Source organism: Neomonachus schauinslandi, chromosome 1 (assembly GCF_002201575.2).
Source record: "Neomonachus schauinslandi chromosome 1, ASM220157v2, whole genome shotgun sequence".
Taxonomy (NCBI): Eukaryota; Metazoa; Chordata; class Mammalia; order Carnivora; family Phocidae; genus Neomonachus; species Neomonachus schauinslandi.
The window spans coordinates 117,095,631-117,109,039 of record NC_058403.1 but is presented as its reverse complement, the minus strand read 5'-3'; the positions used below and the strand labels follow the sequence as shown (position 1 = coordinate 117,109,039).

Here is a 13,409-nt window from a genome sequence, read left to right as displayed (position 1 = left end):
ACAAATCCAAGCATTCCTCAGACCGAAATGGAAGTACTCGGGGATTTTCTCTACTTACCCTCTTTACTGCATACCTGACCTCACCAGGACTACTCCTCATTACCACTGGCGCAGAAGACGACTGGAAAACCAAACTGTTCGGGGTTTTATTTGGGATTTTACTCACTCCCTTGGAAAAACTCCTGGATGTCAGAGACACCACCCGAATTTTTTTCCAGGGGCAAGAACCAGTGGCACTCTCCCTCTTGCTTGAACCATATCTCCCTCTTCCAAAGCCCCCAAGTGCACTGAGACCCCCTTGTCGCATTCGACTTTTTCCCTGTGGTTTTGCAGCACCTTCCTTGAGCAAAGAAGGAAACACAACAAAACTTGAAAACAAACCAACAATAGCAACAACAGAAACTCCAAACAAATAGGTGGGCGAACCAGCAGCCTCCTCCAAGGCGGAGGTTCACTTTTTACTGCAGAATTCGGTTTTGTTTAGGAACTTCTTGATGACCAGCCCCAGACAGATCACCAGCAGCAGCATGTAGCCCACCGTGCCAGAGAAGGTGGGCGCCGCAGGCGGCGCCTTGAGGAATTGGCGCAGGCCCTCCTCCACGTAGTACACCTGGTCATAGATGCTAAGAAAAGTGAATATGTGGAAGAGCTGGTGGCTGTGGCCAATAATGTCGAAGAGACCTGGATGGATGCGCTCGGGGATCTTGCTCACATTGAAGAAGGCGGCCACCACCAGCCAAAAGTAGCGACGATAGAAGTGCACAAAGAGCGTGGGGTTCTCGCCGCGCAGGTCAAAGAGCCAGCTCTCGAGCATGATGGGGCAGGCCATGCTGAGGGGCATGACGAACACAAAAGTGCGAAGCGCGAATGGGTAAGAGCACCAGTCTGTGCGGCTCTTGCAGCAGGCCACCGTGCAGGCCACGGCCAGCACGAAGGCCACCGGCAGCACGAGCGCGCGGTAGGCGGCGATGAGGCGCGTGCAGTCCACGTGCCAGCCCAGGCGCTGCTGCACATACGGTGTCATCACTCTGGCGTCCAACAAGCTCAGGCCCGGCAGCAGGTAGTAGTAATAGGCCACTGTGCTGCCGAAGCCGTAGTAGCTGATGGACGCGTAGTCCAGGTAGAAAAAGACAGCGCGCAGGCGCAGCGACAGGCAGCTGAACACGTGCGCCGTGCAGCTCATGGCGAAGGTCAGCAGCACGCCCGACGCGTAGCACCACAGCGGCAACAGCCACGGGTGATGGAAGGGCACGTCCTGGCCGCTCAGGAAGAACAGGCGGCAGAACTTGCTCAGGAATAGCAGCAGCGGGATGAAGTGCGTCCAGAAATTGAGCGTCTCGTTGGTAGGCTTCAGCACCGAGGCTAGGCACTCCTGCGCCGTACATGGCAGCCGCCGGTAGCCCGACAGGATGAAGCACTCCACGAAGTCGTCGGGCACCTCGTCCCAGCGCAGCAGCGGCTTGGCCGATGCTGGAGGGTCCCCGGAGGCGGAGAGGTGGGAACTTGAGGCGGCCTCCGAAGCCGCAGCGGTCGTGGCCGGCGGGCCCTTTGTGCCCGCGCCCCGCGGCTGCAGGCGCCGCGGCATGGTGCCTGGGGCTTGGCTAGGGCGCGCACAGGCGACCTCTGGCGCCGGCTCCCGCGCGCTAGGCAGTCCCCGCCGGCCGCCGTCGGAGCCTTTGTGCACGCGCCGGGGGCGTCGCTGCAGATTCAAGAGAAGACCTGATTCGGAGCAACCGTTCCTGAAAAAAATAAATAAATAAAAATAACAATCAGGTTATGAGCAGCGCAGCGACTGGTAGGAGCGCGCGGGCTCGGCGGCCCCTGCGCCAGGCTCCCTGCTACGGGCTCGCGGCCGCCCGCGCTGCGGCGGCGACAGCGGCGGCGGCGGACTGCGGTGGCGGCAGCGGCGCTGCTGCGGTGACTGGGCATCGCGCGGTGCGGGCGCAGCCGCCGCCGCCGCCGCCCCCGGAGCGGGAGGCGGGGATGTGGGAGCCTAGGCGCTGGAAGGAGGGAGGGACGGGCGCACCGAGGGAGGGCGGGGGGCCTCCCCCGCTAGTGTTTCGCGGCCGCCTTGGGGGATAGAGTTGTCCCCGGTCTCGAGTTTCGTACCATCCCCCCTCCTCGGGCCGCAGTAGCCCTAGCTGGCCCGTAAATGATTGATGTGGGGGCCAAAGGCTGCGCCAGCGACTCGGCTGCGCGCGCCGAGGGCCAGGGTCGACGCCCGGGTTCGAAACCCGACAGTCACTCAGGCGTTCCAGAGGACACAGGGCAGCCGCGTTCGCGGGGGGCGGGGAGCTGTGGCCGCGGGGCTTGGGGGGGAGGGTGCCTGGCGCGCCGGAGCCTGGGCTTTGGCGGACAGATGCGCTAACGGTAATCTTCGGAGGTGGCGGGGGCAGGGGTTCTCCGGAAATCGGGGGCCTTTGAGACCCTGTCCGGGTCAGAGTCGTGTCATTGTCAGATACCTGAGAAGGCTCCTCGCTTCCCGTGCATGTGTTGTGTGTGTGCGCGCGCCTGCGCGCGTGCGCGCACGCGACTCTTAGCCTGCACGATTAAAGCCTTCGTTTATCTCCTTTCCTCTAGCGGACTTAATCAGGTGCGTCACTAACCTCTGCTGTCCTTCGTCCCGGTCTTGTCCAAACGAACCGTTCCTAAACGGGACTCCGGTCGCGCTCTCCAGCCTTCGAGGCTTGTAGCCCACCCATCTTCGTGTTCCTGTGTCTTTAGCTAGGAGTCTGGTTTGGAGCGAAAGTCCAACAACTCAGGGCGGGACTGTTGAAACTCCACGTTTTAATGAAAAATTTCGGATGAAGACCGGGCGATTCAAAAAGCCTCTAACCATCTCAAGAATTTATGGAGAAGGGTTCCCAACCAGAGCTGTGCCCGAGTCAAGGGCTGATCATAGATAGTGGAGTGCGTTGATGAGGGAAGACTTCAGGGAGGAGGTGCGGTCTAGCAGGAAATAAAAGGAGAACGAAGTCGTAGAGACTGGGAGGTGGTGGCTTGGAAAAGGCTTATGCATAATTAACCAGAAGTACCTGGCAGGCTAGGGTGGGTGGATGGAGGCCAGAAGAAAGGAAGGCTTAAGAATCGAAAAATGGTTGTGATGCACTGCGGTGTGAAAGCAAATCTGCCCTTGAGCTTTGTGCGAGGAGGAGCTTAAAAACCTGTCTTGCTCTAAAATGTACCATTTCACAGTTTCTCTTAGCGATGCCCTGGGGGTGTGACTGAGTCTAACTTGCCTCACTGACCTGCAGTACAGTGTTAATGGCAACAAGAGCTAATTTTAAAGGGACCAGGAGCTATTCTAAGTGCTTTACAGTTTTAAAATCTTTTAGGTATTATTATTTTTTCCATTTTACAGACTGGGAAATGGAGCCACCACGACCGTAAATAACATGCCCAATTGGTAGAAGGGAGATTTGAACCCCGGCAAGCTGCTTCTAGATCTCATGTACTTAAACCAGAACATCTGATCTGCTTTGCGCAAATGAAGCTAGTAGGGAAGGGCATCTGATTTAGGGAAACGCTTTCATTTTCATTTTATAAATGAAAGGCTACCTTCATCACTACAGCAAATCCCACAAATAGGTCAAGGAAGATTTAGTTAGTAGTGGCTCAAGGACTTAAATTATTGATAAGGATTATTTATAACTGAGAAATAATTCAATGTTTTATGTCTAAAATTGGGGCGCCTGGGTGGCTCAGTCGTTGGGCGTCTGCCTTTGGCTCAGGTCGTGATCCCAGGGTCCTGGGATGGAGCCTGGCATTGGGCTCCCTGCTCAGTGGGAAGCCTGCTTCTCCCTCTCCCACTACCCCGCTCTCTTGCTGTGTCTCTCTCTGTCAAATAAATAAAATCTTTAAAAAAAAATGTCTAAAATTACTTAAGGGTATTAGAAACGTTCTCAATAGAGGTTTCAGCCTTCTCTCTGTTTTCCACTAGTAACTGACTTAGCAAACTCTTACACAATTAGGCCAAAGGTACACTTTGGTCTTGTGGCTTTCTCAGCTATCACCAATTCCTGATGAATGAATTTTAAATAGATGAGATTTTGCTATAGTTACTCAACTAGTGCTTTGTTTTAGTATTTTCTGTTTTCCCACGATCGTCTTACTGTTTTAAAGCAATTTAAAGCAAATTTCCTTTAACATCTGGGCTAAAGGCCCATGCTAATTTGTAAAAGGGATTAAGATTTAGACATTTATAAATCAATCTTGGGAATGGATATCTTGAATCTAGGGCAGAGTAGGAAAAAAAATTCATGTTCTCTTTGTACTCCACAATCTAAGCTGTAGCCTGTAGAAAATGGTGATCCAATAATAACTTCCATATTTACCAATCTTGTAGTTGCATAATCAGCTCTCTTAATTAGGGAAAATATAATAGTTAACATGGAGTGAAATAATGGAATTGACTGTAAATGAATGTGTAAAAACTCTAGTTAGATAAAATATTTCTCTGTGACTGAAAGTGGTGAGACTCTATAATAAAATACAATGTTCTTTGAAACAGTGTTTTACAAAGTCAAAAAATCTGAAACCTAACTTTCAGAAAGTCTGTGATTTCTGCTTTTCTCTTTTCTCTTCCATCTCCCACTGCACATGAGGCACAAGATCAACTGAAGCCATGGACTGGTGTCGTGAAAGCTCTTGGATGCCGACCCAACAGCCGTCTTTGCTGTACCTTGACAAAGCCAAGTAAATAGGATCTAAGGACAGCAAAACTGATCTAGCTTATTAAAAAAAACAAAAACCAAACCCAGCATTATGACTTTTCCATAATTACTACCAATCTATAGAATTAACTTTTCTTAAGTTTTTTGGGGGGATAAAAAAAATGTGTTCCCCAAACCCTACACAGGCTAGGTTTTGTGGTTTAACTCTAGTAAGCTAACTGCCTCTTGTCAGAACCACACCCGCACCCCATGGGCTTGGCTAAAGCGATAGAAGCAGCAGCCTGGCCGCCATTCCCTGAAGGCTCACTGGGAGATAAGGCATCTCTAAGGTAACCAGGACTGACTACCAAGTTCTTGACAAGAAGAATCACCAAGTAGTACATTGGAATGCGGTGCCAGCGTTTGGAGGCAGAAACCAGCTAGTTCTCCCCGTTGAAAGCCTGTCAAACCAAGACCACCAATGTTTTTGGAATTCTATGGAGTTCTGTAGTTTCGTAGTTCTGTACATTTGGGACTGAGGGGTCCCGACTGCAGAATGCAATCATACTGTGGACCTGTAGCAAACTGGACAAATGTTTTTTCCCCATATGGCTTGCTTTGGTGATGTTTTTACAGACTGACTTAGAGGTTTATTTGTGTTTCTCTCTATAATCATAAGATGATGCATATATAAAAATTTTGCAGCAAATTTGATGTTCTCTAGTAGCTATTTGTAGAGTCCACAGGAAAAAAAAATGCTATGACATTTGTTAATAATACACCTGTTTTTGCAGGAAATAATTTTTTCTTAGTCTAATTTTTAGCCAAAACCAATTAACCAACAAAACAAAACCCACCATGGACCCAGTGCTTAATTGCACCCAGGACTCTGTATAAAGAGAACTCTGTAAGGTTCATTCCCTCTCCTTGTAATAGACAAAGTGCTAGACAAAGTCTAGACAAAGTGCTTCCCTTCCCCAAAATTGAAAACAGTCCTAGTGTTATCATCCAAACTCTTCCAGGTCAGATATGATCACTACCAGATTGTAGAGTCTGCGCTTCCTGATGATGGAAAACCTTCTGGCAGTAGCATCAGGTGTAACTATGGGAACCTTGGAAGACAAGTGCAATCTGAAGGCCAGGCAGAAGGCTGGAAGCTAGAGAGAGAGTGGTGGGGACACTGAGTTCTTATCTGGCACTATTCCTGCCTATTCACTGACATGGTGACAGGGTTCTCTTTTGAGGAAAAGCAGGGGGAGACTTGTAGATGGTGCTTTTCCCTTTTGAGGTTCTATGCAGGGAGTGACAATTCCATACTCCCCTCTCTCCTACAAGTTCACCTGTTCTGTACTACTGGTCTCCAAAGTGGGGTACACAAGAAGACTGATCAAGGTGAAGAATAAAATATTACACCTTCTGTTTCAAAATCTGTTCCAGTGTCTCTACTCTGTGAAGATTTTGTGATACACTTAATATGTACTACATGGAAGTAATTCATAAATAACATGTTGGGGCATGGGGGAGGGTCAAGACACTTTGGCTGATAAGGGTATGCCATCCATGCTATGGACTTGGGCTGTATAGTCTGTGCCTCCTGTTTGTCCAACTTGCTTCCATCCCCTCTCCCAGGTCTAGGATGGACTCCCCTTTCCTGCCTCTGAGGTCACTGGAAAGAGTGTTTGGAGGTCCCCATCTGTCACCCAACAGTCCCTAAGCTGTGACCAGACCTGCCCAAGTCTTCAGCTTCCCTGAGCATTCTAGCTCAGGGGAGCATTCTGCCATTCTAGGCAGTCTCCATTCTGGGGTTATTTCTCCCAATTCTGCCCTTCCTGTTTCCTAGCTAGAACCTATATTGTCTTTCCATAAAGGCATAACATTTACATGTTTTATTCATCCCAATTCAGAGTTACCCTTTGGGTGAGGGATTGTCATAGGCTGTTGGCTTGCTTTTGATAGGGCCTTTTAGGTAGCATTCATGAATTTAACTTGAGAGTTATACAAGTGTGTAAGATTATTGAGTTCCTGCTCCTCATTATTTATGAACAGTTTTCTTTGAAACGCAGTGCTTTGCACATGCTAAGCACTCACCATGTATTTGTGGTTGGAGAAATTCTTTTCAGTACTAAAAGGCTTTAAAAGGTTAGAACTGAGGTGCCTGGGTGGCTCAATTGGTTAAGCATCTGCCTTCAGTTCAGGTCATGATCCGAGGGCCCTGGGATGGAGCTGTGCATCAGGCTCCCTGCTTAGTGGGGAGTCTCACTCTCCCCCAACTCGTGCTCTCCCCCCCAACTAGTGCTTTCTCGCGTGCTCCCTCTCTCTCAAATAAATAAATAAAATCTTTTAAAAAATTAAAAAACCCCAAAAGGTTGGAACTTAGAATCCTAGAATCTTAGAATAGGGATGTCACATAATCCTGTGAGTCATCTAGTCCAACTGTTCTCCCCTTTATGATAGTCTGAATACATATACTGTATTCAGGTACTGGGTTAGGCACTTTACATCATTAGCTCTAATTCTCAGAATATTCTTTGCAAGGTAAATCCATACTATCCTTATTTTCAGATAAGAACACAGAGGCTCAGAGATGTTAAGCTGTTGGGTGGCAAAGCCAGAGTCAAACTTTATTAATTCCAACCCCTCCCACTCTTTCCTTTGTAGGGTGCCTTTTCCTGAGAGGCTACTGGATAGCCAGCTTTGAACATCTTCAATAAAGGGACTTACTACCTCACATAGCCTCCCCTTCCATTTTCAGTTTTTTAAATTGTTGTTGGAAAACTTTGTAAATAATTAAATGAGCACAACTGATGAGAATAAACCACCTTTGCATCTTGGCCCAAAACTCAACTGTAAGTATTATTGGGTGTGGTAACCAATTGGATCTGGTTAGAAAGTCCCTGAAAAGAATGTGCCAAATAAGTCATGCGTGCATGCATATGTGACAGCTGGATATTGATTAGGCATGCCTGGAAGGTACATTTCACATAAAGAGCATTTTTCTGCAAACGAATAACATCTGTTGTTACCAGGGGGCTTGCCATACCCTCGATCTCTGCAAAGAGGAAAATAGCCAATTCCATGATTTCATAGATGATCCTTGCATTTAGCACAATATTATTGATTATGGCAGCACATTCATATGGAAAGGAAAATGTTTTGCTATAACATTCAAGGGAAGGGCATCTCAATTACTGGGCTCTGTTTGGGCCTCAAGCTCACTTGCCATAGTTCCATTTCGGGGTGTTTTTTTTTTACTTTTAAAAATTTAAATAAAATTTTTATGGAGGTAGGGGTGCCTGGGTGGCTCAGTCGTTAGGCGTCTGCCTTCAGCTCAGGTCATGATCCCAGGGTCCTGGGATCGAGCCCCACATCGGGCTCCCTGCTCTGTGGGAAGCCTTCTCCCTCTCCCACTCCCCCCTGCCTGTGTTCCCTCTCTTGCTGTGTCGCTTTCTGTCAAATAAATAAATAAAATCTTTAAAAAAATTTTTTTTATGGAGGTGTAATTGACATATAACATATTAGTTTCAGGTGTGCAATATAATGATTCGATATTTGTATATATTGGGAATTAAGTCTACTTAATATTCTTCACCATACATAGTTATAAAAAATTGTTTTTTCTTGTGATGAGGACTTTTAAGTTTGACTCTCTTAGAAACTTTCAAATATGCAATACAGTATTATTAACTATGGTTACCAAACTATATACTACATCCCCATGACTTATTTATTTTATAACTGGAAGTTTGTACCTTTGACCCTCTTCACCCATTTTGCCCATCCCTCCACCTTCTGCCACTGTCAACCACCAGTTTGCTCTCTGTATCTGTGAGCTTGGTTTTTGTTTTGTTTTGTTTTGTTTTAAATTCCACATATAAATGGGATGTTTCAAACACCATTAAGCTCTGTCTTATTTCACTCAGCATAATGCCCTTAAGTTCCATCCATCTTGTTGTAAAGGGCAAGATTTCATTCTTTATTATGGCTGAGTAGTATTCCATCGCATATATCTACTGCATTTTATTTATCCATTCATCCGTCAATGGACACTTAGGTTGTTTCCATGTCTTGGCTATTGTAAATAATGCTGCAATGAACATGGGAATGCAGGCATCTTTTCAAGTTAGTGTTTTCATTTTCTTCAGATAAATATGCAAAAGTGGAATTGCTGAAACATATGGCATTTCTATTTTTCATTTTTTGAGGAACCTCTATACTGTTTTCCATAGTGGTCACACTAGTTTACATTCCCACCAACAGTGTATAAGTGTTCCTTTTTCTCCACATCCTCAACAACATTTGTTATTTCTTGTCTTTTTGATAACAGGTGTGAGGTGGTATCTCATTGGGGTTTTGATTTGCATTTCCCTGAGGATGAGTGATGTTGAGCATCTTTTCATGTGCCTGTACATTTAGTTTTTTAATGTAACAATTTTTCTTTTCTTTGAGGTATAATATCTGTTTGTTGAAAATATTTAGCAGCATAATTTTCCAGGTACCAATCACTAAACTAATTGAAGGATATCATATCATATATATGTGTGTGTGTGTGTGTGTGTGAGAGAGAGAGAGAGTATTTCAGTGATCTTAGTTCATTCTTGTATCCCATTCATGTGAAAACCTCAAGAATTTGAACAACACAGGTTTAAACTGTATGGGTCAGGGCGCCTGGGTGGCTCAGTCGTTAAGCATCTGCCTTCGGCTCAGGTCATGATCCCAGGATCCTGGGATCGAGCCCCACATTGGGCTCCCTGCTCAGCAGGAAGCCTGTTTCTCCCTCTCCCATTCCCTCTGCTTGTGTTCCCTCTCTCGCTGTGTCTCTCTGTCATATAAATAAAGAAAATCTTAAAAAAAAAAATAAACTGTATGGGTCACTTACATGTGGATTTTTTTGGATAAATACAGTTGAGAACTGTACATTTTCTCTTATGATTTTCTTTATAAAATTTTCTTTAGTTTGCTTTATTGTAAGAATATGGTATATAATATGGAGTTATCAATAGGATCTTTTCAGTACACTTAATTCATTTCTACAAAGTGAACAAGGAGCATTTATTTCTAGGAGCATAGTTACTCTCATGGTCAGCCACTGGCATGTTTCCTTTGAGCCTTGTGTTCTGAGAGTTCCATGGTCAAAATGCGTTAGTTTTGTTTTATTCTTGATCCCCGCCCTACTCCTCCAACCTCCCGCCCTCCTCCCAAGAGTCTCAACTCTGTATACCTAATTTTCACACGCACTTAACTCACCGTAGAGACTTCCCCATACTGGATAGGGATTAATGAATAAATCTACAGTGAGCATTCTGGAGACACTTTTTTTTTTTTAAAGATTTATTTATTTATTTGAGAGAGCGAGAATAAGAGAGAGTACATGAGAGGGGGGAGGGTCAGAGGGAGAAGCAGCTCCTCGCTGAGCAGGGAGCCCGATGCGGGACTCGATCCCGGGACTCCAGGATCATGACCTGAGCCGAAGGCAGTTGCTTAACCAACTGAGCCACCCAGGTGCCCTGGAGACACTTTTGAATATATATTTAACCAGCAGTAATAAACATCACCTACGTACAAAGCTGGTACTAATGCACAGGGCACGGAAGAGCAGAGAGGCAAGTTGGAGCACAGCAAAGGGAAGTCAGAATCATCCCTGCTTTCCATTGTACGGGAAATGTGTCCACCATGTATTAATGCAACCATTTTGTGCTTGCTTATTTAATGTAGCCATTTGGAAACAAGGAATATTTCAAAGCTGTTTCAAACACCATTAAGCTTTCAGTGTTTTTACCTCCGAGTAATGTGCTAGACAGACACCTGCACCCCAGCCTTGATCCCCACCCCTTGGAGGTCAGGGCTGGAGGGAGGGTTAAGCACCATCTGGCAAGCAAACCATGTAAAACTAAAAGTCATGAGTCAACCAGACTTGTTCATCTCAAAGAGAACTGTTAATCCTGTGTTATTTGTTGCCTGTCCCTTGGCTTGCATCTCACTTTCCTGATTTCTCCTTCATTATAACAATGTCCATGCTCTTTTACTTTTAATTAACAAATAGATTTGAATGCTGGAGAAAGGAACTTACTTTGTTTTCCATTTTAAACCGCATGAATGGCCACTCCTGTATTTTGGAGGCTTCCTGATTCTAATAACCTTATTTAATTGGGTCTGTGTTGGGAGGGAAGTGGAGTGGGGATGGAATGGCTCTGCGGGCTACAATTCTATCTCATATTCCCAGCTCCAGACTGCATTGGAAATTCTCAAATTAATATTTCTAACAGGCCCTTCAGCAATCAATGTACATACATTTTATCTACTGTCCTCAAAATCCTTCACAATAACCACTTAGGGGAGACAAGCTAATCTGGATCTAGCAGATGTCAACACAACACTTTTTTTTTTCTTTAGTGGTTAAGAAAAATTAAAATAATATCGAATAATTGGTTATGGGCTTGTCAAAGCAGTGGGTTTGTAAAACATTTTATAAACAATTTAGAAATAAAGTAGAAAATGAAAGTCTCCCATAAGGGAGTTAGAGATGGAAGAAGGGGTGAAGAAAGTCTATTTTACTTGTTCATTTTTTATGTAATTTAAAGAATATTAGTGATTTTTGGGGTGCCTGGGTGGCTCAGTCAATAAGCATCTGCCTTTGGCTCAGGTCATGATCCCAGGGTCCCGGGATCGAGCCCTGCATCAGGCTCCCTGTCAGCGGGAAGCCTGTTCTCCCTCTGCCACTCCCCCTGCTTGTGTTCCCTCTCTCTCTCTGACAAATAAATAAATAAAATCTTTAAAGAATATTGGTGATTTTCGGAGGGGGAGACGAACCATGAGAGACGATGGACTGTGAAAAACAAACTGAGGGTTCTAGAGGGGAGGGGGGTGGGAGGATGGGTTAGCCTGGTGGTGGGTATTGAGGAGGGCACATTCTGCATGGAGCACTGGGTGTTATGCACAATGAATCATGGAACACTACATCTAAAACTAAAGATGTACTGTATGGGGATTAACATAACAATAAAAAAAGAATATTGGTGATTTTACACTAATGCCAAGGCTCTTTTGACTTTGTTGTGCACAATGTCTTGCCTCAATGAAGACGAGTATGATACAAATGCTATAAAGGAAGAAATAAAAAGAGGGGTGGGCGGAGAGACTTTCTCTCTGAGATGGGCATGGAAAGAGCCAGCCTTAAATTTCCAAACTGGAATGGTATTTTCTTTAGGTCTGGTGTGGTTCTTAAATTCTGTATCAGCCTCATGGTTGATGGCAGAAAATCATCACCGCAACGGAGGATGCAGAGGAGACCATGGAGGGGTTGCTCTTAAACCCTATCCCATGTAGTTGGTGGTTAGTTCACATAACAAAGGAGTTTTTATTCTAAATCGCTAATCTTTTAAGGCTGAAGTTGCTAGTTACCATTCTCCCTGATTCTCTCCTCTCTCCTCTCCAACTGCACCAGCCTCTTCCTGCTGTTCCTCTATGTCCCAAGCATGAACCTCTGAGAGGCTCTGTATGGTTGTGCACCGCTGTCTCCGCACAACGGTCTGGCTCAGGGGGCAGGGAGGTCTGATAGGTAGCCCATAATCTGCTGGCCATGCTCAGCGCCCAGGGACTGTTTGCCCAGGAGAACGGGTGTCTTCCTGATTCACTGGTGGGCTGACTACTGCCCTTGGGCCCTTGCACTTGCTTCTTTCTGTCTCCCTCTGCCTCAGATGCTTCCCGCCCTGACATTCTCCCTTCCTTCTGTTCTTTGCTTAACATCACCACTTCTCAGAAAACTCTGCCACCCCTCCTATCTAAAATGACAGCCCTCATCATTCTCTACCTCCTCACTCTGCTTTAATTTCTTCATATTTTATTATTGGACATTATATAATATATGGCATAATACATCATTTTTTCTTCCCTACTAAAGTATAAGCTCTGTGAGAGCAGGGGTTTGCTGGCTGCTCTCTCCCCAGCACCTATCAGGGAGGGCGGCACACAGTAGGCACTTAATAAACATTTGTGGAATGTTTTAAAAAGATCCCACCCCCAAGGCTTTCTAAGTCCAGAGTTAGGCTCAACTCAGAATATCTGCATTGACCCAGCTCAGGCAGAATCTTCTCTAATTAACTGACCTCCACAACCTAGAAAAGCTAAACCAAAAATAGAAAACACAAAAGCTGTTGGCTGTGAACTTCAGTGACAGGACAGTGGTTTCTGCACCTCAGAATCACCCCCCGCCCCCACCCCCACCCCGGGGATCTTAACGACAGAACAACACCAAAATATGACACATAGCCCCCAACCTCCACCTCCACTCAGCTCAAGTTCTAGAAGGTCGTGGACTAGTGATTTACTGGGAAAGAAACAACATATAACATGAGCTATTATGATAGGAAAGATTTACAATGCTTTGGATTTTAAAGGTCAATTCTAACAAAGTAGTTTGTATCAAAGAGAATTCCTCCAATCTCTTCTATTAATAGCATCATTTAGCACCCCTGCAGCTCAGAAGAGACTGTTTAGGACTCTGTCTCACCATGGTTTCACCTTAACTGAGATAGAGAGAAGCAAATGTCAGTGTGGATACAGTGCAGTAGAGGTATAAAAAATTTACACCCTCTTTGGCTACAGCTTGAGCTTTCAGAACCTAACAGATCCTCCTCCTGAAAGTCTGGTTTAAAAATACTTGGGAGTTTTGCAAATGTCATAAGAGCTGCTGAGATTGCCACACACGAATTTTTGACCCACTGCTGAGAGCACAGCCAAGCTGCAGAGAGAAACTGGTTT

The 13,409-nt window shown here is 45.7% G+C and overlaps 1 protein-coding gene across 1 annotated transcript; it reads right to left on the bottom strand.

Annotated features, from left to right (window-relative positions):
• Positions 1-451: 451 nt before the first annotated feature.
• PAQR9 (progestin and adipoQ receptor family member 9) lies at positions 452-1,585 on the bottom strand. Its single transcript, XM_021678725.1, has one exon. The coding sequence runs from the start codon at positions 1,583-1,585 to the stop codon at positions 452-454; it is 1,134 nt and encodes a 377-aa protein (XP_021534400.1).
• Positions 1,586-13,409: the final 11,824 nt, after the last annotated feature.